This window comes from Poromitra crassiceps, assembly GCF_964638095.1.
Source record: "Poromitra crassiceps genome assembly, chromosome: 2".
Classification (NCBI taxonomy): Eukaryota; Metazoa; Chordata; class Actinopteri; order Beryciformes; family Melamphaidae; genus Poromitra; species Poromitra crassiceps.
The window spans coordinates 77,046,330-77,072,208 of record NC_139624.1 but is presented as its reverse complement, the minus strand read 5'-3'; the positions used below and the strand labels follow the sequence as shown (position 1 = coordinate 77,072,208).

At 43.1% G+C, this 25,879-nt stretch overlaps 1 protein-coding gene across 1 annotated transcript in view; it reads left to right on the top strand.

Moving 5' to 3' along the window:
- The window catches only part of LOC310772489 (contactin-associated protein-like 2), a gene marked incomplete at both ends in the record, with an annotated part of 736,946 nt that overhangs the window by 680,687 nt on the left and 30,380 nt on the right, over nucleotides 1–25,879 (top strand). The window contains one exon of the mRNA XM_083632310.1: nucleotides 21,980–22,073. Within this exon, the coding sequence (XP_083488436.1) occupies nucleotides 21,980–22,073 (94 nt within the window). The remainder of the gene's footprint in view (nucleotides 1–21,979; nucleotides 22,074–25,879) is intronic.

Below are 25,879 nucleotides of genomic sequence, written 5' to 3'. Positions count from 1 at the left end.
ACGGTGGCTCGTAGTGGACAAACATCATGACATTGCGTAATGTTATAGACCCCACATGTCCGTCAATTCGTGTGCCTGTTGATGAGCGATTTAAACAGAGCGACAGAGCGATTCCAAAGGGTTGAATCAAGCGACAGAGCGAAAAATAAATATCTCTGTGTGAACACAGCTTAAGGAGGAATCTAGAGCAGGGATGTCAGAGATACGGCCGGCCCGCGGGCAGGTTTCATCCGGCCCGCGAGATGTCAAGTCAAGTCAAGTCAAATTTTATTTATATAGCACCTTTCATACACAAAGGCAATTCAAGGTGCTTTACAAAAAAATAATCGAAAAAACAAGCAGCAAAGCAATGCACATATAAAAAACACATAAAAAACACAGCCGACAGTTTTAGTTAAAATATATACTCAAATTAACAAACATGAAACCTTATTTCTGTTTTAAATAAGTTACAAGGCATTCTTCAGTATTATTATTACATGCACAGTCCATTTGTTGGAAATGTACAGGAATCTTTTTTTTAAATTACAGGCCGAGAGAGGCAGTAGTTTAGTAGCAGTTAAAAGCAAGAGTAAACATAAAGGTCTTTAGCTTGGATTTAAAAATAGGCAGAGTAGGGGCAGATCTAATGTGTTCAGGGAGTTTGTTCCAGTTATGAGAGGCATAGTGAGAGAACGCGGCTTCACCATGTTTTGATTTGGTCCTCGGGACAATTAGTAGACCAGTGCCTGAAGATCTCAGGGATCTGGATGGTTCATAGTGTAGAAGCATTTCAGAGATGTAGTGTGGGCCTGACCCGTTGAGAGATTTGTAAACTATTAGCAGAATTTTAAAGTCTATTCTAAGATTTACTGGCAGCCAATGCAGGGATTTGAGAACTGGTGTAATGTGTTCAGCTTTCTTGGTTCTTGTTAGAACTCTAGCAGCCGCATTCTGAATGAGCTGTAGTTGTTTAATAGCTTTTTTGGGAAGACCATTGAAAAGACTGTTGCAGTAGTCTAGCCTGCTAGAAATGAAAGCATGAATTAGTTTTTCAAGATCTTGTTTGGACATATAGCCTCTAATCCTTGCTATATTTTTTAGATGATAGAAGGCAGATTTTCTTATAAGCTTGATGTGGGAGTTGAAATTTAGATCAGAGTCAATAATAATGCCAATGTGTTGGAATATTAAAAAATATATATATTATTATTATTAAATTCGCACCCCATTATCATGAACTACGTGTGGCTAAGTTAATTAACCTGCACTACAAGGAAGTATGTCAGTAGGTCATCAGGTGTAAACAAAGCCGCCATGATGCCACGCTGGAATTGAATTGCGCATTCGGCTACCTACCAAAAAACAAAGGAATCAACAAGATGCTGTCGAAAAAGAGAAAGGTTGACATGGAATGCAGGCAGTTTCAAGAGAAATGGAAAGAGCAGTATTTCTTTTGTGAAGTAAATGGGTAAATGAGTCGAATTGATTTTAGTAAAAAAAAAAATCCGGCCCCCATGAGGTCTCAGTTGAACAAATCCGGCCCTCTACCTAATATGAGTCTGACACCCCTGACTAGAGGGACGGCAGCCTCCTTGTTCAACTAAATGACTGCTGGCATCCAGACCTGGATCCAGTAGACCCTTTTCACAGGGGCCATTTTGTGTCAAAAAGGCAGGGTAAACACAGGTGCCAGCAAAACAGTAATGTTCCAACTTCCATGATTGGAAGTGACAGCTTATACTTGTTACATATCACACATTGTCTACACCATCTGTAAAGTGATCAAATGTATGTTGTTGTTTTACATGGCACATCTACAAAACACCTTCTATACACATCTGCTTCCTCAGTCTGACACATTAGCCCTGTTTGAAACCGGGTTCCTATTACAGAAATCGTGGACTATATAGTGTGTTGGTCATGTTGCACTAATGTCCAAATTCTCAACTGTTAATTTAATTCACTATAGTCCACTATAAAATACCCACAATGCACTGCAATTTACCAAAGGAGAAGAAGAGGTAGTGTCCAAAACTTATTTGATCATTCCCCAAATAGTTCACTAAACACTGCAAGCAACGGGGAGCAATGGAGCAAACTGAGCACACACAACATACAGTCTGTATTAGGGCTGTCAATCTCCCTCTATAATCAAATTCGAATTTCAGTGCTTTATACATTTTAATATTCGAATTATATTCGAATATTTTAATTAATTTTTAATTGAAAAAAAAAAAAAAAAAAAAAAAAAAAAAGGGTTTTTGGATAAAATAATTGATAATAAAAAAAGACACAGCCTTTGTTTGAGCTCCTTATCAATAAACAAATAAGTAAACTTTGCCAAAACAACAATGAGCCATAAACAAAAAAAAATCAGTCACGTATTGCACTTAAGAGCTACATGTTTACATTCAGTATAGCAGCTTCAACAGTCAACTTCAGTTAACTCATTGAATGCCATGGACGTCCTTCGACGTCCAATTAAATAGTGACGTAGAGTGCCACGGACGTCCTTCGACGTCCAATGCGTTTTTTGACGGTGGGACGTCGATCAAAGCCTTCCGCAGCTCCTGTACAACTATAGTAGCTATTGGAGGTATATAACCTATTTTACAGAACCCTTAGGTGGCGACAGTGCTCTCCAGATTACAGAAATGTCAGGAATACACAGCCTGAATTAGCCTTGATGAAAGAGAACCCGCTCATGCTGCAATCCAGAGCCATGTAGATTGTTCTGGCTGCAACTGACGGTGCGTGCGAACACAGTCAATCCGCGCACACAACTGAGTCCTTCTGCCTCTGTCTGTCTGTCAGCATAGTTTCTCCACATGATTAGCCGCTAGAAAAGCAGCAGCGCGACACTGAAAAGCCAAACCTTTCACTGCAGTCCGCGTGTGGCTTCTCCATGTTGCGCTGCCTGGGAGGCGGCGCTTCCCAGGCTTCCTAGAGACGCTTGGTGCGAGGCTGTGTGTTACTAGTGTGGGGAGGAGTTTTCAGCTGAGGGGGGGGGAGGGGGGGTGGGGCACGCAGGGCAGGACACAACTACACCACATCACTACATCAGAAAATATTACCGTATCTAGAGTCAGTGAATGTGCTTGAAATGCTGCATTTCACAAAAGGCTGAATATCTCAGCTTATAATTTGAAATGCCTGAAAACGCTGAAAACAACCTATCTTCTCCGGCTCATAACTAAAGAACGGAAAATGGTATCAATAAACTTTTTTTTGCTGATGATACAATAGAGTCTCCTTGTTCTTTTTGCGTGTTCGGTGTTTACATAGTAATATCACACAATATTCTGTGGGCCTCGAGAAATCACTGAAAACGCTCTGAAAACTCTGGCACTGGGAGCGTCCGTTCTCCAAAAGTGGCTGGCACTCAATGAGTTAACAATGAATGAACATACATGTTAAGAGCTACAGGTAGGTTTACATCAGTATAGCAGCTTCAACAGTCAACTTCAGTTAACACTCTTTTCTTCAAGTATGTTGTCAGAACTTGTCACTGTTCTAGTGTTCTAAAAAAAAAAAAAAAAAAAAAAAAAAAAAAAAAATTAAATATTCGTTTTTAAAAAATAATAATAATCGAATTTCGTTCATAATTATTAAATTCGAATAATATTCGAATATCAAAATTCGTTTCAACAGCCCTAGTCTGTATACATAATCATGCAATTGTTTCCTAGTTCTTCATTATTTTTTGTTGGTGTTATTATTATATTGTTTTAGAATGCAACCAACTTTTACAACACCAGATCACATTAAGTAATGTATATTAAGTAAGTAAAAGTATGACAATACTGAATACAGCATGCAGGATGTGGAAAATGACAGTAGAACATGCAGTCAAAGAAAATGAATGAAAAATGTAAGATATGAATATGACCAACCGCAGCCTGTTATGTCATGTAATCCAGACACCAAGACTTTGAACACTTGCATCACCCTGAGCTTCTCTCAAATCAGGAGGAGCTGGCAAATTAGTTGATGTATCGTTAAAGTGTAACTAACCCCCAAAACACTTTTTTCAGCTTTTAACCTATAACGGCTTTTGGGGTGGTGTGTAAAGGATTCTGGTCAAAATCTCCACATTTGAGACTAAACATTTTCAGGCAGCAAGAGTGTCCTCTATGGGTTCAAACCTGCTTTTTTGGGGGGCTGCCAAAACGGCCGATTTGGTACACCGTTACGTCACGGTGGGGTTTGTGCATGGTGTACTTCAATGTGAATCAAATTGTATATTGATAGAGAATGGAATTTCACCATTCCTCATCCGCATTATAATGATTCAAACAGCTTATATAAACCAAATGAATGAAACCAAGAGCCAGAAAGATGTCTCATGAAAGTATATTTAAAACCATACATTCTCTGCAATATGTATTGTCAGAGGGCTGAATATCAATGTACACATTCTGATACGTTATACAGAGTCAAATATTCAGCCACGATGTCACAATTTGACATAAGCTTTATACTGTAAAGGAAGAGGAAAGGCAGAGAGGAGGGGTGATGACTTGACTTGGAGCCTACAGGGCTGCCCGTCTGTATCAGCAAGTGTTCCTGTCTCATGGCCATTGTCATGCTGAGTTTCTGAAGGCCAGAGCAAAGAAATCTCCTGCTTGATAAGCTAGTTATGTGTGTCTGCATAGTGCAAATATGCATTTGTGTGATGTCTTATGACTAATGATATTATCAGCTATATTTTATTAATTCAATGTAGCGCGAGCCTTCCTGCGAGCTGGGACAACGCAAGGCATTGTGGTAATCTGGGACTGTGGCTAATGCTAGCGGCTAATGTTAGTTATGTTACATACATGGCAGTAAAACGCCACTGAATGACCAGATTGATATAACTTTTAACCATTTCGAGTAACACTGTTTCCATACGGACCACCAGGTGCAATGAGCAGCTGGTCAAAACAAATCATTCTGTCTCACACTCCCACAAATACACAAGCCCACATACACTTTGTTGCATGTACACAGAGCGATGACCCATCAATACTGGAATCTCATCAGTACCTCCATGCACTGTAGTGAAAAATTCTGACAGGAACTGAATTAAACCCCGAATGTCCGATGGGAATGCTTCTCATTTCCAGAGAAAATTGTATCTTGCAACTGCTGATCACCCTGGGAGCACTCCAAAATAAAACATCATTTTTACTGGCATAGAAAGCAACTGCTGATCACCCCGCTGGGACCCCTCCAAAATAAGACATCCTTTTTACTGGCATAGAAAGTGATTGGATCAACCGTTGTGCTCTGGTTGATCACAATGTCCATGCTCAGCACACTGTTTGGTGTGTGACTGAACTATCAACTCTCCAGCACATCTCCAGCCCAGTTTACCACTGCTGTTTCTCCATGTGCATCTGTTTTTGTCCTCAGATGATGTGTTTAGCACGTGATACATTAAATGCCTTCAGAGAATTACAGTAAGGAGAACACGAGTGCGTATGCGATCATTTGGATCTAAGGGAAAAAAAGATCCGGGAGAAGAAGGAACTCTGGGGGAGGGGGAGAGAGAGATCGAAGATAGATGAGGATTTTATATAGAACATCTAAAGTAGACTCAGAAGTTGTGAACGAGGATAGCTTGGATGAGGAAACCTTTCCCATTTTGGTCCTGCTGCCTGGAGGCGATGTTCAAGGTACAACCACACATTCACCTTAATATCCACGCGTAAACAAATGGCATATATTTACATGTAGACATGCAATTAATCAAATTGCTAATTAAATCACTTCTGTTTCAAGTCTTGAATTTAACTTAAATGCCAAGGCATTTGAGTGACTGCTTTTCAATGTTCAAGCTAAATAGCCACAGGATCAAATGTACAGTAGAGTGGCTAATTGATTGGTTTTAAATCTGACCTAACCTCAGCATTTGAAAATTAGGATGTCACCAACTCCTCATTATTAAGGCTTTGGCATTGGCTAATCCATTAATTGCAAACTTTCCCATTCATTTGTTTACTCCTTTAAATCTCCGGCTTCTTAAAAAATTGATACTAAAGTTTATTTGTTGTTTCACTTTTGCTTAGTTAGCACTAGTTGTGGGGTTCTCAGACTTTATTTGTGAACTCAGTGTTAGAGCCTTGGTCTATGCCACTGTAATGACTCAGTGTTAGAGTTGGGTCTATGCCACTGTAATGACTCAGTGTTAGAGTCTTGGTCTATGTCACTGTAATGACTCAGTGTTAGTCTTGGTCTATGCCACTGTAATGACTCAGTGTTAGAGTCTTGGTCTATGTCACTGTAATGACTCAGTGTTAGTCTTGGTCTATGTCACTGTAATGACTCAGTGTTAGAGTCTTGGTCTATGTCACTGTAATGACTCACTGTTAGAGTTGGGTATATGTCACTGTAATGACTCAGTGTTAGAGTCTTGGTCTATGCCACTGTAATGACTCAGTGTTAGAGTTGGGTATATGTCACTGTAATGACTCAGTGTTAGAGTCTTGATCTATGTCACTGTAATGACTCAGTGTTAGAGTCTTGGTCTATGTCACTGTAATGACTCAGTGTTAGAGTTGGGTCTATGTCACTGTAATGACTCAGTGTTAGAGTTTGGTCTATGTCACTGTAATGACTCAGTGTTAGAGTTGGGTCTATGTCACTGTAATGACTCAGTGTTAGAGTCTTGGTCTATGTCACTGTAATGACTCAGTGTTAGAGTTGGGTCTATGTCACTGTAATGACTCAGTGTTAGAGTTTGGTCTATGCCACTCTAATGACTCAGTGTTAGAGTTGGGTCTATGTCACTCTAATGACTCAGTGTTAGAGTCTTGGTCTATGTCACTGTAATGACTCAGTGTTAGAGTTGGGTATATGTCACTGTAATGACTCAGTGTTAGAGTCTTGGTCTATGCCACTGTAATGACTCAGTGTTAGAGTTGGGTCTATGTCACTGTAATGACTCAGTGTTAGAGTCTTGGTCTATGTCACTGTAATGACTCAGTGTTAGAGTTGGGTATATGTCACTGTAATAACTCAGTGTTAGAGTCTTGGTCTATGTCACTGTAATGACTCAGTGTTAGAGTTGGGTATATGTCACTGTAGTAACTCAGTGTTAGAGTCTTGGTCTATGTCACTGTAATGACTCAGTGTTAGTCTTGGTCTATACCACTGTAATGACTCAGTGTTAGAGTTTGGTCTATGTCACTGTAATGACTCAGTGTTAGAGTTGGGTCTATACCACTGTAATGACTCAGTGTTAGAGTTTGGTCTATGTCACTGTGATGACTCAGTGTTAGAGTCTTGGTCTATGCCACTGTAATGACTCATGTCGGTCCTCTTACAAAAGCATCAACTTGGTCCTGCTTGCTTGGACTTGTTGCTGGACCTGTTTTGTCCTCTTAAACATATAGTTTGGAGCAACGCAGCTACCTCAACTTGGTCCTGCTTAGGACCTGTTGCAAAAAGCATAGGGATTGGAGCACGCAGCTACCTGAAGCATCAACTTGGTCCTGCTTAGGACCTGTTGTAAAAGCATGCAGCTACCTGAAGCATCAACTTGGTGCTGCGTGCATGGACCCGTTGCAAAAGCTATTTGTTTAATAGATCCACATTGGGGCGTACATCCCCTCGTCTTGAGAAACCCACAACATGTAATCTCTTTAAGTTATTTTAATACCCGACGACCGTTCTATGTAAGAAGGAATTATAAATCAACTCAGACTTACCGAGAAAAGTCGTAGATATCCTGTTTGTGACGCCAGTTGTTGTAGAATGGAATTTGTATCAATATCATCATTCTTCATCTGCATTAACCAGATAGCATTTCAAGCCAATATGAAACGATGACCATATCATATTTGAAGCCAGGAGTCAGGAAGTTGTCTCATATGAATGTACAGTATTAGCCATCTTTGTAACAATGGTTACAAAGAGACTGCAATCATCTCAAATATACATGATATAGAGTACAGAGAGTTACAGTTACAGCACACTCAAGGTTGTGGCGTGTCTGTGTGTGTGTGTGTGTGTGTGTGTGTGTGTGTGTGTGTGTGTGTGTGTGTGTGTGTGTGTGTGTATGTGTGTGTTGCACCTGCTCACGATAAACTGTCTGACTATGGATAGTGTCTGCCTATGTGTGATATGCAATTATAGCTAATAACTCATACCAATGCAATTATAGCTTATTGATTATGAAATTACTTACATTTTATATAACACTTGGCTTACATAAGCTTTATGTAACCTACTAGAGACAATTTTGTTGTCTAAATGAAACATTTTAAAAGGAAATAATCCCAATAATTGTAGTAGTCATAATTGACAAAGTTTGGTAAAATTTTCCCCTTGGTTGTCTTCCTCTGTGGACCTTTTTGGGGTTTTGAGACTCAGACCGGAATCTCTAGCTGTGCAGAGACCAGTCCCCATTACAGCCAGTCTCTTTTTGAGGCCAATGCGGAAGTTGCCATACTCTCAAATGGCCAGTGGGGGGCGCAGCTTGTGTAACATCATCCCTGAACGTCCATTCAACTCTATGTGAAACGAGCCAACTTCTCTCTCGGTCTCTGTCTTAAATAAACACTTTACAAATGAGTTTATGGTCTGAAAAAACAATTTCAAGTATTTTTCATGCTCTCAAGGCCCCAGTTTTTTTAATTATAGCCCCATTCCGAGGAAAATAGGCGATATACTTTGGATATTGGGAAACAGTAATACTTCCGCCCGTTAGAGGCAGCAATGTGCCGCAAAGGCATCTAGTCTGCGGAAAGTACACGAATAAGAAAACCTAGCAAAACAAGGCTAGTATGGCTAGCAGATAGCAAGTCATACTTTAGCAAATTATCAGAAAATAGCGCTACTTTATGATATTTTAATAATGTTAGTAGACACACGTAACTGTATAGATGGCATACATGTAACGTGACGCTCATAACATGGCGGACCATTTAACGTTATCTAACGGTATGTAAAGTAGCCTAACGTTAAATGGTCTGTCCATGTTATACAGTAAGCGTCATAAGGTTATATGTCAACGTGACATAACATCACAAGTTTTTGCAGACATGAATGCTGTTGGTCGTTTGTTCAATTTGCTTTTCTGTATGGTATTGGACATTTAAAAATGATACATACTTGTCTTGAGGCATCCGCCAAGCTCAGCAATTTGTTATCCTTATTTTAAAACATACTTTATCAGATCGATAGAACTCAACATAGCCTAAGGTCTTGCACTAATATGTCTACTGGTAAATTAGGCATATATAGATAATCTACCAAGCAACACTTGATACAAATATAGGTAACCATTTCACAGCAGTACAGCCTACCATGGTGGAAAATTAACCATTCTTTAAGTTTGAATGATATCAAAATATATGTTGCATGGTGTAGCCTTTGTTTATGTCGAATTGTTACAGCTAACCATATTTCAATAAATATAAATCATTCGTTGATTTGAAGCAGTCGGTTGGTTCTCCATCTTCATTCTTCTTCCTGGTCATTTGGTCGAAGCTGGTTCACTCGACATCAAATATCTTTATATCACATCTTATTAACAACCTGCCTGCTCTGACCAGACAACTATAATGGGCTTGTTCTATGAGATTTGCGGTACATTCGGGTACATGATTTAATTAGCACATAGCCTACACAACAAGGTTCTTTGTTGGCAATGTTTATTGACAAAAACACACTGGCAGATACATACCAAATGGTTCAAAGTAAATATATCAAAAGTCTCAAATCTGTCAGCATTTAGCTTATGTTATTGCAATATCTTAGGTTGAACAACTGATGATCAGCAATATTCTCACAGTAATATGCACATGGGAATCAAAACGTAGCATTCATTTTCACAAATAATTTGACCAAGGGACAATGTGCCTCTGTTCTGTTGTGCTGTTCCTGCTCCACCATGGTACTCCGACGGCCATCCCTTGAAGAAACAAACGACACCGTGTTATATTAATTGCTATAACATAACGCCACCAAATTTCAGTTAAAGTAGGCTATAACGGTGCTCACACGTTAGCACACGATGCTAATCGAGCTAGCGTTAGCTTACAAACATGAGCATCACTCAAACAGTCCAACGAGTCCAACATAGCAGAGCACCAAGTGCGCGACCAAATCCACCTCAGTTATAAATTTTAGAGTTTGCCCAGAGATAAGTATAATAGCAGTTTACCTTGTGGAGGCTTAGCAGCAGCTAGCAGGCTGGAGACTCACACCAGGCACAATGCACCAGGATCACACCACACCATGGTCTCTTGGCCAGGCCCCGGACAAGACGGTGGTCGGCTGGCTGGACTCCTACTCGCCCATACCTTCGGACTAAAAGTTATTATATTTGTTGTCCTGGACCATTTCACCACTGCAACCAGCCAGCCAGCGAGCAAGCTAGCAAACAGAAGCGAACAACAAGATGGCAGTCATTCAAGCCTGTGAGACAAATTCGGAAACTCCCCCGGCAGCCGCTAGGGGCAGCCGCCCCCTCCTCCTTCTTCTTCTTCTACTAGTGTTTAACAGCCCTCTCTCCCCGTACTTCCGTGTAAAGTTAATCCATTCAACCAATCAACGATGAGCAGGAAGCGGGAGATTCAAGCCTCATTTTCTGCTATCAAAACCCAATGGGTGACGTCACGCTGACATTATCCAGTTCTATTATACAATCTATGGCAGAGACTCAGACCCGCCTCCCTGGCTGTGCAGAGACTCAGACCTGCCTCCCTGGCTGTGCTGGGACTCAGACCAGCCTCCCTGGTTGTGCAGAGACTCAGACCAGCCTCCCTGGTTGTGCAGAGCCTCAGACCTGCCTTCCTGGCTGTGCAGAGACTCAGACCCGCCTCCCTGGCTGTGCAGAGACTCAGACCTGCCTTCCTGGCTGTGCAGAGACTCAGACCCACCTCCCTGCTGTGCAGAGACTCAGACCAGCCTCCCTGGTTGTGCAGAGACTCAGACCCGTCTCCCTGGTTGTGCAGAGACTCAGACCAGCCTCCCTGGTTGTGCAGAGACTCAGACCCGTCTCCCTGGTTGTGCAGAGACTCAGACCTGCCTCCCTGGCTGTGCAGAGACTCATACCAGCCTCCCTGGTTGTGCAGAGACTCAGACCTGCCTCCGTGGCTGTGTAGAGACTCAGACCTGCCTCCCTGGCTGCTCAGACCTGCCTCCCCGGCTGTGCAGAGCCTCAGACCTGCCTTCCTGGCTGTGCAGATACTCAGACCCACCTCCCTGGTTGTGCAGAGACTCAGACCTGCCTCCCTGGCTGTGCAGAGACTCAGACCCGTCTCCCTGGTTGTGCAGAGACTCAGACCAGCCTCCCTGGCTGTGCAGAGACTCAGACCTGCCTCCCTGGCTGTGCAAAGACTCAGAGCCATCTCCCTGGTTGTGCAGAGACTCAGACCAGCCTCCGTGGCTGTGTAGAGACTCAGACCTGCCTCAGACCTCAGACCTGCCTTCCTGGCTGTGCAGACACTCAGACCCGCCTCCCTGGCTGTGCAGAGACTCAGACCTGCCTCCCTGGCTGTGCAGAGACTCAGACCTGCCTCCCTGGCTGTGCAGAGACTCAGACCCGTCTCCCTGGTTGTGCAGAGACTCAGACCAGCCTCCCTGGCTGTGCAGAGACTCAGACCTGCCTCCCTGGTTGTGCAGAGACTCAGACCTGCCTCCCTGGCTGTGCAGAGACTCAGACCAGCCTCCCTGGTTGTGCAGAGACTCAGACCCATCTCCCTGGTTGTGCAGAGACTCAGACCAGAGACTCAGACCTGCCTCCCTGGCTTTGCAGAGACTCAGACCTGTCTCCCTGGTTGTGCAGAGACTCAGACCTGCCTCCGTGGCTGTGTAGAGACTCAGACCTGCCTCCCTGGCTGCTCAGACCTGCCTCCCTGGCTGTGCAGAGACTCAGACCAGCCTCCCTGGTTATGCAGAGACTCAGACCAGCCTCCCTGGCTGTGCAGAGACTCAGACCTGCCTCTCTGGCTGTGCAGAGACTCAGACCTGCCTCCGTGGCTGTGCAGAGACTCAGACCAGCCTCGCTGGTTGTGCAGAGACTTAGACCTGCCTCCCTGGCTGTGCAGAGCCTCAGACCAGCCTCCCTGGTTGTGCAGAGACTCAGACCTGTCTTCCTGGCTGTGCAGATACTCAGACCTGCCTCCCTGGTTGTGCAGAGACTCAGACCAGCCTCCCTGGTTGTGCAGAGACTCAGACCTGCCTCCCTGGCTGTGCAGAGACTCAGACCCGTCTCCCTGGTTGTGCAGAGACTCAGACCTGCCTCCCTGGCTGTGCAGAGACTCAGACCTGCCTCCCTGGCTGTGCAGAGACTCAGACCAGCCTCCCTGGTTGTGCAGAGACTCAGACCTGCCTTCCTGGCTGTGCAGAGACTCAGACCTCCCTCCCTGGCTGTGCAGAGACTCAGACCAGCCTCCCTGGTTGTGCAGAGACTCAGACCTGCCTCCCTGGTTGTGCAGAGACTCAGACCTGTCTCCCTGGTTGTGCAGAGACTCAGACCTGCCTCCCTGGCTGTGCAGAGACTCAGACCTGCCTCCCTGGTTGTGCAGAGACTCAGACCAGCCTCCCTGGCTGTGCAGAGACTCAGACCTGCCTCCCTGCCTGTGCAGAGACTCAGACCTGCCTCCGTGGCTGAGTAGAGACTCATACCAGCCTCCCTGGCTGTGCAGAGACTCAGACCAGCCTCCCTGGTTATGCAGAAACTCAGACCAGCCTCCCTGGTTGTGCAGAGACTCAGACCGGCCTCCCTGGCTGTGCAGAGACTCAGACCAGCCTGCCTGGCTGTGCAGAGACTCAGACCTGCCTCCCTGGCTGTGTAGAGACTCAGACCTGCCTCCCTGGCTGTGTAGAGACTCAGACCGGCCTCCCTGGCTGTGTAGAGACTCAGACCTGCCTCCCTGGCTGTGTAGCGCCTCAGACCTGCCTCCCTGGCTGTGCAGAGACTCAGACCAGCCTCCCTGGCTGTGTAGAGACTCAGACCTGCCTCCCTGGCTGTGTAGAGACTCAGACCTGCCTCCCTGGCTGTGCAGGCAATTTGTTTCCTCAGATGAAAGTAACTAAGCTGAACGCAATTTAATTGCCCCATTATCCCCCCTGCAGTCACTGTGGAAAACAAAGCCCACACAATGCTCCACCGAGACCAGAATCAAATTAGGATATGCTGTGTGTGTGTGTGTGTGTTTGTGTGTGTGTGTGTGTGTGTGTGTGTGTGTGTGTGTGTGTGTGTGTGTGTGTGTGTGTGTGTGTGTGTGTGTCTGGAGGGGCAGAGGGGTAGAGAGAATTCTCTCTATGGGAGGCTCCATGCGATTCAAACATATAAACAACAACAACCTCCTGCGCGCACGCACACACACGCACTACGGCTGGGCGATATATCGAATATACTCGATGTATCGCGGCTTGTGCCACGTGAGATGTAGTAAATGACTATATCGCGAACATTCGAGTATAATTGTCACGCATTGTTTATAACTTAAGCCGCCGGCATGACTCGCTTCACGTTTCCTCTTGTCAGCTTGTCACCCTCTCAAGAGCTTTGTTACACTCAGACAAACAGGAAGGGAGGGGGAATCACATGGATACGCAGAGATGGGCGAAAATACATCACAAAGTATTTTGATACAAATTACAAATACTTGCTCAAAAAATGTATCACAATACAAATACAAAATACCTGTCTGAAAATGTATTTGAGATACAAATACGTATTTTGTATTTTGAAAATACATGAAAATACATTTTATAAAAACTTATAAAGAGCTGCAACGATTAGTCAATTCATAGATGAATTGCCAAATATTAAATTAATTGCCTATTTTGATGATCTATTAATCATTTAGAGACATTTCTTTAAGGAAAATGTCCTAATTCTCTGATTTCAGCTATTCAAAAGTGAAATTTTCTGGTTTCCTTAGAGACAGTAAATCCTCTCTTTAGTCCTCTGTCACAGTATGTGTACTCCCTAACACACTGCAGTTCTTCCATTTTAGTTTTAGTTGTTTTTCAGTAGAACTAATTTCTCCTTCAACTCAGCTGTTAATCACCTTCTGTGAGGGCTTTTGACTTAAAGGCAGCATTTCTGCATGTTAACCTCAAGTTTTGGAACTTTGACTATGTTTAGCCATAGATATCTGACATCATAATTCAATCATGAGAGGCCAGTTGGTAGGATTTAACTAACTTTATTTAGCAATCGGCATGCATGGCAAATACTTTGGCGCATGACTCCATTAGCCGGTGGCGCTGCTCTTGAGGCAAGAGGAGGGCATCTGCATAGGCTAGGAGATCCCCCCCCCCCGTGGGGGATCAGGAGTCACGACTCGTTGGTGGCGGACTGGGGAGGTGGGTGGGTGGGGCAAAACAACGCTTTGGAGGACGGCTTCAGGGGAGATGGACTGCCGTGAAGCTAGCTGCTGTTATGATCGGCCAGAGAGAGAGAGGTGACGTAGAACCCTTGCTATATATATGAGAATTAACTGACGTCATATCTGACGTCATTACAGATGTCATACTAAGACCTTGACTGACCACGTCATACTAGAACTTGACTGACGTCAGGGGGTGATCGGATTAGATTATGCACGAATGGCCTTCTGCTTGAAATATGGTCTAGAGACCTCACTTCAATCATGAGAGGCCAGTTGGTAGGATTTAACGAACTTTATTTAGCAATCGGCATGCATGGCAAATACTTTGGCGCATGACTCCATTAGCCGGTGGCGCTGCTTTTGAGGCAGTATTAACGTGCAAACATATTTATACAACTAGAAAAGGTTACATTTCAGGAATTGAATGCCCTGATGCACATCCTGTCTAAGGTTGTGAAATTGTGAATCGGTGAGAGGAACGATGAGAAACTGCATCTCAAACAAAAAAGGCCTTCCATGAAATTGGACTCTTGTTCAAATCCTTACATCCTTAAAATGACTTCCCCTCCTTCTGCTTCATAAACAAAATCCAAAACAACCTGGCTATCTAGAACATAATTACTTAAGAACAATCACTCACTGAATACAACTTTCCACTATCAGCAGTGGTAACACCATTCTAGTGTCAAAATCTGCACAGCCATCATTATGCACAGTGAAGCTCAGACATCCTTGTAGCAACAGAAAGACATTTTTGATTTTTATTAGGGTACTGGTGTTCAGTTATAGTTTTTCAGTATAACTAATTTCTCCATCTATTCAAATCAGGTTTATGACAGTTAGTTGTTTTTCAGTACAACTAATTTCTCCTATTCAAATCAGGTTTCAGTTTAGTTCAGTTAGGTTTTTTTTCAGACAACTTATTTCTCAATCTATTCATATCAGGTTTTAGTATAGTTCAGTTAGTTGTTTTTTTTCCAGTACAACTTATTTCTTCAGCTATTCACATCAGGTTTCAGTTTAGTTCAGTTAGTTAGTTTTTCAATACAACTTCTTTCTCAATCTATTTGAATCATATCAGCTTTCAGTTTAGTTCAGTTAGTTGTTTTTCAGTACAACTTATTTCTCTATCTATTCTGAATCATATCAGGTTTCAGTTTAGTTCAGTTAGTTGTTTTTTCAACTTATTTCTCCATCTATTCATATCAGGTTTCAGTTTAGTTCACTTAGTTGTTTTTAGTACAACTAATTTCTCCATCTTTTCACATCAGGTTTCAGTTCAGTTAGTTGTTTTTCAATACACCTTATTTCTCCATCTTTTCATATCAGGTTTCAGTTCAGTTTAGTTCACTTAGTTGTTTTTAGTACAACTAATTTCTCCTATTCAAATCAGGTTTCAGTTCAGTCCAGTTAGTTGTTTTTTAGTACAAGTAATTTCTCTGTTTATTCATATCAGGTTTCAGTTTAGTTCACTTAGTTGTTTTTAGTACAACTAATTTCTCCATCTTTTCACATCAGGTTTCAGTTCAGTTAGTTGTTTTTCAATACACCTTATTTCTCCATCTTTTCATATCAGGTTTCAGTTCAGTTTAGTTCACTTAGTTGTTTTTAGTACAACTAATTTCTCCTATTCAAATCAGGTTTCAGTTCAGTCCAGTTGTCTTTTAGTACAAGTAATTTCTCTGTTTATTCATATCAGGTTTCAGTTTAGTTCACTTAGTTGTTTTTAGTACAACTAATTTCTCCATCTTTACTTTAAACCTGTGTCAATGTTTACATGTGTCAATTTGAGAATAAAAAGAAAAATGTATTTTATGTATTTGAAATACACAAAATACAAGATCTGAAAGTATCTTGATACAAATTACATCTCATTTTTCTCTGCCCAGCCAAATACAAATTACAAAATACAAAAAAGTACTTGAAATACGTATTTCAAATACAAGTATTTCAAATACTGCCCATCTCTGTGGATACGTCAAACGCGTCAAACCGCGTCAGACACACTCGCCGACACCCTCCCCAGTGTGGCTGTTGACAGTTTCGATGCAAAATAGTCACCTTTAGGTGACAGTCACATTTTTCAGCCCAAAATATGAGGATTTCTGAGTGGTTTTATGTCTGCCCTGGTATCTGTCACCTTTTTTCACTCTCCATGACTTTGCATCCCTGTGTCAGCCCCAGCAGAACATTCTCCTCTTGTGATGTCACTCCTGTTGTTATGTCACACGCCCATTTATAAAATGCCACCTTTCCTCCATATTTATACCCTGGGGGCCTGTGGGTGGGGGGATCTTTGTCTTTTTGGAGTGTTTTCACTGTAGGCTAATCATGAGCCCAAAATGTCAATTCAGATCTTTTTTTTTACCTGCACCATGCTCTTTAAAGCACTTCATACTCCCAGAGCTGGCGTAAACCATAGAGAACCTCTTGCATTACTCAAAATGAAACGTCCAGGGTTTGTGTCTCCAAAGGCAACTAACGCTAACGTTACATGCAAGGTAACGTGAAGCTAACGTAGCTAGCTGCGGGGCAGTCATGATCTATAAGGAAAACGAATGCGCACATTTACAAAAGTCAACATCACATAGTGTCTTTTCTTTAATCTAGAGGCATCATTTTTCAGTCAAAAGTGAAACGACACATATGATGGCGTATAGTGAGGCTTTCCATGCCTCACTATAGAACTGGCCCCAATGCAAAATTCAGACAGCTTATATGTTGCCAGTAACATCATGCCAATAAGAGTCTAAATTACTATGCCTTTTGTGTTTTATCTGCAGACTAAGCGGCTAGGTTTTCGGTTCTATAAAAGCCATTTTTTGTATTGACTATTGAGTGATACACTTTACTAAAACAATCATATTATATCAGAAGTGTTGTTTGTGTTCACAATAGCGATGTCAGATTTGCTTAGGTCAGAGCTATGGAATATGAAATCATCCATCTTTGCTCACTACATCTGCCCTTTCTTTCTTCTTCTTTTTTTTTTACCCCAGGTGTGCATAAAATACAGGTTAAGAACTTATTTTTTTAATATAAAAATGTGAAATATTTATCGGTTATTGTAGCGACTCTAAAAATCCATATCGTGCATCCCTAATTTTTGGTCCATATTGCCCAGCCCTACTAAGATCTTTGTTGTCATCAGTGTTGGGGCTAGTAACGTGTTTTAGTACTAAATGACCATGTTCGTTTTTCAATTATTGTAATCTGTTAGTAGTTACATTACATAGAATGTTTTTACTCACTGACTTTTTCATGTATACACGAGACGTTGCAAAATGTTTGGTCATGGAAATTTGGTTTAAAGTCATGGAAATGTCATGGAAAAGTCATGGAAATCCATTGGTCAAAATGTGTATGAACCCTGAAGGGTTAAATTGAGCATTTATGAGAGATTTCAAAAATATCAAGATATATATCGTGTATCGCGATATAGCCGAAAAATATCGCGATATTCTTTAGAGGCCATATCGCCCAGCCCTAACACACACACACACACACAGACAGACACAGACACAGACACAGACACAGACACAGACACAGACACAGACACACACACACACACACACACACACACACACACACACACACACACACACACACACACACACACACACTCAGCCCTTTACTATCAGGCCAGCTCAACAGGCCACGGCTGCAATTTGACACATCAATGGAACACATTTCCAGAAGAAAAAGAAAAAAGTGATTGTTTTCAATCAACCTTTTCCCTTCGGACTTGAGCCGTATCATTCTGCACGCTGTCATATGCTGAGATACAGCTCTCCTGTGGGGAGAGAGAGAAGGAAAAGATGGGTAAACCGAGGGAGAAACACAAAGGGTTTAGGGAACACAGAAAGCAATTTGTTGGGTTGAAATGATTCTCTTCAGTCTTTAATAGTGTGGGCTACAGCCTCCAAGCTAATTAGAAATGTCAGTGAAACAGCAATAACAAGTTAATTATGTTGCAGGGATATTAAAGTTGCCTATTCCATCCCTCCATCAGTCTCTCCACAGTCTCGCTCTCTCTCTCAGTTGTTAATTATGACTGTGATCATTTATCTACAGTCGTCCTAATGAAGAGCGAGAGTGCTTCTGTTTGCAGGATCATTATGGAAGATCATCTTTCACTTTACATTCATCAGCCACTAGATTGACTCAACAAAAAAAGGAAAATTAAACAACCAAAAAAGAACAACTTTCCAAATGAGAAGTTGCTTCTAGTCATTTGGCCTGGTGTGACATGTGTGAGTACCTAAGCTATTGGAATAAATTCTAATACTGTAACTCATATTCAGCAATGAAATACGTGGATAGGGAATGTGTTTAAATATTTTGAACAGAAAATGGCCGGTCTGTCCAGTTTTGCTTTTATGTTCTCTTTTACATATTATGTCCTAGCCTGGGTAGGGATGGGAATTGATAAGATTTTAGCGATTCCGATTCCATTTTCGATTCTGCTTATCGATCCGATTCCTTATCGATTCTCTTATCGATAGCCAGCAAGTGCTTTGAGAAGCTGGTCATATCAAAGATCCGCCCCACACTCCCCCCGGACCACGACCCGCTACAATTTGCATACCGCCCCAACAGGAGCACAGCGGATGCAGTAGCACACGTGCTCCACACCGCCCTGTCCCACCTGGAGGGGAAGGACACCTATGTAAGAATGCTGTTCGTGGACTACAGCTCAGCATTCAACACCATAGTACCCTCCAGGCTGGTAAGCAAACTCAGGGATCTGGGACTAAACACGGCAATGTGCGACTGGATCCTGGATTTCCTGACAGACCGCCGCCAGGTGGTGAGGGTGGGCAACCTCACCTCCTCCCCACTGACCATTAGCATAGGAGCGCCCCAGGGGTGCGTCTCCAGCCCCTTCTGGTACGACCTCTACACCCACGACTGCGTGGCGACTCAAACTTCAAACACAATTGTGAAGTTTGCAGACGACACAGCGGTCGTGGGGCTGATCTCGGGGGGCGACGAGACGGCCTACAGAGAGGAGGTGGGGGTACTGGAACAATGGTGCCAGGACAACCACCTCTCTCTGAACGTCTCCAAGACCAAGGAGATCATTGTAGACTACAGGAGAGGGGGGGGCGCACACCCCCCAATCACCATCAACGGCACAGTGGTGGAAAGGGTGGACAGCTTCAAGTACCTGGGAGTCAACATCCACCAGGACCTGACCTGGGCCGGCCACACCACCACTGTTGTCAAAAAGGCCCAACAGCGACTACACGGACTCAGGCGCCTGAAGAAATTCGGGCTGAGGAAAGAAATCCTCTGGGACTTCTACAGAGGCACCATTGAAAGCCTGCTGACAGGCGGCTTCACCGCCTGGTACGGGAACTGTACCACCAGGAGGGTGAGGCGCGCGGCCCAGCACGTAACAGGAGGTGAACTGCCAGAACTGCACGAACTGTACAACCAGCGGTGCCTCAGGAGGTCCCTGAAGATCATCAAAGACACAAACCATCCGCACAACAGCCTGTTCTCCCTGCTACCCTCAGGGAGGAGATACAGGGTTCCAAAAACACGCACAAATCGCTTGAGGAACAGTTTCTTCCCGCAGGCCACGAGACTCCTTAATATGCACAAAATAGTGCAGTAGTCGTACCGTACTGTACTGCAGCTGCTACTATTACGGATGCCTAACGTTTAATTGTAAATTTAAGTGTATGTTTAATAAGGTGCCTAACGTTTAATTGTAAATTTAAGTGTATGTTTAATAAGGTACATGCTATTTGCACATGTATGTATAAAACGTCGAATTTGGAATGTCTGAACACGTCTAACGTATGCACATGACATGTGCACCTATGTGCAATGAATATGCCACTGTCGTATAAGCCACCGACTTGTCTTATTGCTTATTGATGCCTATTTCTTATTGCCTTATTGCTGTCTTATTGCTATTGATGCCTATTTCTTATTGCCTATTACTTATTGCTTGTTGCCTATTTGTACTATGTCGTAAACGGAGTCCACTGCACAAGAATTTCACACGTGGTACTTGTACCATGGAGTGACAATAAAAAAAAAAAAAAAAAAAAAAATCTTGAATCTTCTCATTGGGCAAGGAAAAAAAAAAAAGGAGTACAAACAGGTTTATTAACATTAATTTTCTTTTATATTATTATCATTATAATTATGTATTCTTATTCAGCTCTGAGATCAGATTGCTCTTTTCAATCCCATACCAAGCAGGGATCAGTGTCTGTTAAACTGGCTTTGTTTGGGGGTTTGTATTTTGGGTTGAGCATCTTTGTCATCTCCCTATAGAAAATATATAGTGGGAATGAATGAAACAGAACTAGTGGTTAGAATGACAACATGCAACTTTGACATTTTACTTTAGCTGGCATGTCAGACAAACTAGTCACTGCTCGGTGACATTCGTTTACCCTCGCCTCGGTCATTTTACTCTTCCCTGCCTGGGTGAATGGAGGGGCTAGAAGTGCGCAGCACAAGACGTACTCGCTGCAGCCTCTGACCCAGAGCGACTACCAGCCTCTGAACCAGTCTGACTCTGAACGTCATCATCCTCTAAATTAAATGGATGGAAATGGAGTATAGTGAAATCTGGTTTACGCAATGAAACAAATGGCACAAACAATAAACACACAATAGCCAGGGTCTGGAGGAGCGCTAACGTTAGCCGCGCTGCTGTTAGCCACGTTATCGTCACTCCGTAGCACATCAGAAACGTGACATTCCTCCAAAATTATTGCATGCTGTGTGGACAAATGTTTCTGCATATTGCTAGTATTTCCCCCCTTTGACGAAATAGAGGTTTTGCAAGCATTGCAAGTGGCACTGTGGTCATTGTTTTGCTTCTGCCTAGACGGTGGCTAGACCGGTGGCTGCGGTCTAAACAAAACAAGGCTGCGTTGCGTGCGTGTCGCAGCGTGTGACGTCATCGCGCATGGAATCGATAGTGGAATTGTTAAGGATTTTGGCTAACGATTCCAAGGAATTGATCCACTGGGACCCGGTTCTCAACAAGAACCGGTTCTCGATTCCCATCCCTAAGCCTGGGTAAACCCAGCCCCCACGTGACCTGCTCTCAGACCTGCTCTCAGTCACTACCTTGTGACTAGTGAGCAGGGTCTGTCTGAGAGCAGGTCACTGGGGGCTGGGTTTACCCAGGCTAATTATGTCCTGGTTGTTATTTGGAACTCATTATGAGGATTCCCATGCATTATTCCCATAGTCTGTAGAGAATAATTTGGGAATGATGGTATGAAGAGTAGGTGGATTCTCCGAGGATAAGGATATTCAAATCTTCCATGGGTCCACAAAATCAGTCTTCCATTGCGTATGGAGTAATTCCAGACTTTCTATCTGATGACATCATGATTGAGTCTTGGTTCTCTGGTTGCTGGCTACTATTGATTGGCCTGATTGGACATTTTTAAGTGGTACAGTACAGTACTGTCTGTGTGTCTGACAATGAATTACAATCTCCCCCTCATCATCTTGTGTACTCTGGTTAATGTGCTGATGCAGATCTTCGATCGGGTCTTTGAAAACGCTGTGGTCAGTGGTTTTAGACAGACACTCTCTTTAAAATGCAAATACTAATATTCTCTCTCCCTCTCTCTCTTCTCCTCCTCCTCCTCCTCCTCCTCCTCCCTCTGTCTCAGTTGGATCATTACCCTCCGGTCAGCTATACCCTACCAGACGCCTCAGACACACAGTTCAACCTTGTGAAGACGCTGTTCTTGGGCAAAGTTTTTGGTGAGTTTGTCAGTTCATCTAAAAAAAATTGGCTCATGACCTTTCAAAAACTTGTACTGTAGTTGCCGGATTCAGGATTTTTCTCGTGCTGCTGACCCCCCAGGCAAAAGGTAAAAGGGCTAAACCCGCTCAGCTTAGATTTGATATCAACCCAGTTTACTTGCTAGGCCCATCATGGGTCAAAGAGTGAAGGAGTCTGGTTTGGACCAGGCCACGGTTACCTGCCTAAGCTGAAATGAAGTATTTAAGTCAAGTACAGTAGTATCAAGAAAGATGCTACTGAAGCCACACAAAAACTTGATATTCACAAGAAAAACAAGATCAATGCTATTTGAAGATTTTTGTCAATAGCAATGTAGAAGGAGTCTCTTGCGTTCAAGCCCCTCTACAGAGGGGACAGTATATAACAAAAAACAGTTCTATGGGCCACTTCTCAGCGACTGAACCCAAAGAGGACACTGGAGCACATAATTCACTGGAAAAGGTTTAATAGGTGCAACGACTAACGTTTCGACGCACTCAGCGTCTTCATTAGTCAAAAACAGTTTTGACTCTGATGAAGATGCTGTGTGCGTCAAAACGTTAGTCGTTTTTTTATGTTTCCCTCTACATCTGGATGGCAAGGATCTATTCTATTCTATTCTATTCTACCATATTCCTCTCATTGAAAGTCTTAAAGCTTACTCTCAAAACTGAGGCAGCGTATTAGTGTATGAGATCACTCATCACAACAAACATGGGCTGTTGTACAGAGGAGGTTGTAATGACACAGTGTGTCCACTAGAGAACACCAGAGGACAACGGAGTGGTACTGGTGCAACACATGAAACCAGGTGTGTGTGTGTGTGTGTGTGTGTGGTGGGGGGGGGGTCGTTGCTCGTGTGCATGTGTGTTGGATTGGACAAATAGGTCAGGGGTGTAAATTCCCTTGCCAATTTAAATTACCATCATATTTTGAAAGTTTAAAATGTAGCCTGGTGCAGGACTGCCAGGCTTTCCTGTAGCACTTGACTAGCAAAGATAGCTTCCTTTACAAAATAGCACTCTGCCTTGACGTAAAACGCTAAAACATCTTTTTAATAGTTACTATTATGTGTTCATTTTCATCGTATTGTGACCACAATGCTCTGTTGAACACAGGGTATAACTGCAACATCTGCTGGACAAAAGCAACATGAGGAGTGAGCATATTGACCACATTCTGGGACAGATTTAATATACTGTTAATGGTGTAATATCTGCACAGCCTGTTGGCAAGTAAGTATGTTAGAAAGCTCCAAATATTTCCTTCATGTATTTGCAAACCGTGACTTTGCACTCGTTCCCTTACAGGTATAGTCTACAAGTAAACTGGTATGAATTTTGACTTTTCAATGACTTTTCAAACGCAATGCAAACTAGTTACCCATGCCTATTAAACCAATATGGCACATAGAAAATGGCACATAAAGTGTGCACATGCTACTTGAGGTATTTAGGTTAGTGAGCCACCACAGATGTTACTCATCTAATCCGGTTACAGTACCATCTTGACTAATAGACCCTTCTCATATGGGCCATTTTGTGTCGAAAAGGCAGAATAAACACAGCTGCAAGCAAAACACAAATGAGGGTTTCCAACTTCCAATCATGGAAGTTATTCACAACTTATTCCAACTTCCAATCATGTTTAGACTTTGAATAATGAAGACGGTGAGTGACTTTAAATTGGATCAGCTGGTGTCTGCTGTTGATTGAGCAGAGTTGGACCACAGATAGTCTCCTGTCCCATATAAATTCTGATAAATCAACACCATGTTCCTCCTGCCACGCCTCTCTTATCCTCTCAGTAGGGGCTCTGGTGCAGCCATCAAATACACACACAAATCTAGAAATAAGATGCCTGGAGTCGGGGGGGGGGGCTTAACAAAACATCAAAAAAGGCATGTTCATTTGGGATTACTTCAAAGTCATGAATCTTGGATCGAAACCAGCCCCTTCTCACTCCAGGCATGACAGTTTCTGTCTGACCGTGAGGACAAAAAACTGTGATTAAAACAAATTGGCGTATGAACAGAGACATCAGGTATATTCATAACTCTCCGAACCTGGCCTAGGATTCTGACTGAGTTTTTTTTACAAGAAAGCTTAAATTTGTTAGAGCCCCGGGCCTTTCTAGCTTAGAAAACAACAAGGCTGACAAGGAAGAATCTGCAGCAGAGCTGGCCTCCATCCTCAGCCACCGGGGGGCCCCAGGAGCCAGATTAACAGAAGTCGCCTGCCGCCAAAACATCAGAGCCCTAACATTAGCAGCCCAATAGTAGTGCCTGAACACTGGTAAGGCTAACCCTCCTTCAGATTTAGGTTTTTGTAAATTAATTTTAGAAATTCTATGGTTCTTATAGTTCCAGATGTAGGACAGAATTATGGAGTCCAGCTCTTTGAAGAAAGCAGACGTGAGAAAAATGGGAAGATTTTGACACAAATAGAGGAACCTGGGGAGTGAAACCATCTTAACTGAGTTTATACGGCCAATCATGCACCAAGGGGAGAATTTTCCAATTTTCTATACATTGTTTAAGTCTTGAAACAAAATCACCAAAATTCAACTTAAATATTAGTTTACGATTTCTGGGTATGGTCAAGCCAAGATAGGTGAGGTGGTCCTTTGCTAGTTTGAATGGGAGATTTTCCAGGAAACCGGGAGTGAAGACATCAGAGAGAGGCATAAAGTCACTCTTCGTCCAATTAATTGTGTATCCGGACAGCTTACCAAAGGCAGTGATTAATTTTAGGAGAGGGGGTATCGATTTCTCTGAATCATGCAAGTATAATATCACGTCGTCAGCATACAAACTAATGCGCGTCTCAATACCTCCGACCTTCATGCCTACATTACCTGGATGGCCGTGTATTTTTAAGGCAAGGGGCTCAAGCGCAATGGCGAAAAGGGCCGGCGAGAGAGGACAACCCTGCTGCACCGAGCGGAGTAATGGAAACCTGGCTGACTTATCACCATTGGTTATTACTGAACATGTTGGACTAGCATATATGAGCTTTATCCAGGATATGAATGAATCACCAAATCCGAATCTATGCAGTGATTCAAACATATAAGGCCACTCAACCCGATCGAACGCCTTCTGTGCGTCTAGTGACAAAATCGCTGCACCGCTGGTCTTACTGTGATCTGTGTACATGGTGTTGAGAAGGCGCCTAACATTAAAGAAAGAGAAACCATGCCTTTTTAAGCGTAGAATTATTCACAAGTGTTGGATTGGTGGTCTCCAGTAAACCAATCACATTATTCCCTTCCAAGGTCCCGATCCACCGAGATACTCCAGTCCGGTAACTCCGGTTGCGGCTGCATGCTGTCATCTCTTCATGCCAATTTGGATATCTCAGCGCATCACAGATCATAGCCTGAATAAAACGATTCAACCTACAGGCAAATACAGATCTGTTCAGCAGGGCTGATGGTCTCCCTGTACATTATAGAACGTTAACTATGGGTACGTTAACTATGGGTGACATTCCTGATACCATCCACTTCCATGATCTTTATATGTTGTAAACACATAACGTTCACAATAGTGAACAAGCACCCCCACTCGGCTCATTCAGGGCAGGCTTAGTTTTATAACTTGTAGGCTACCTGCTAGAGAGCTGCGCGGGCCTGAAATCTCGGCCCGAGCCCTCCCCGGCCCGTGACATGCAGACCCGTGCCCGATCCAGCCCGGATGAGTTATTAAATTAATTGGCCCGAGCCCGTTGCGAGGCCCGAAGCCAATATTACGATATAATGACACATCTCTCCCCCTCTCTGT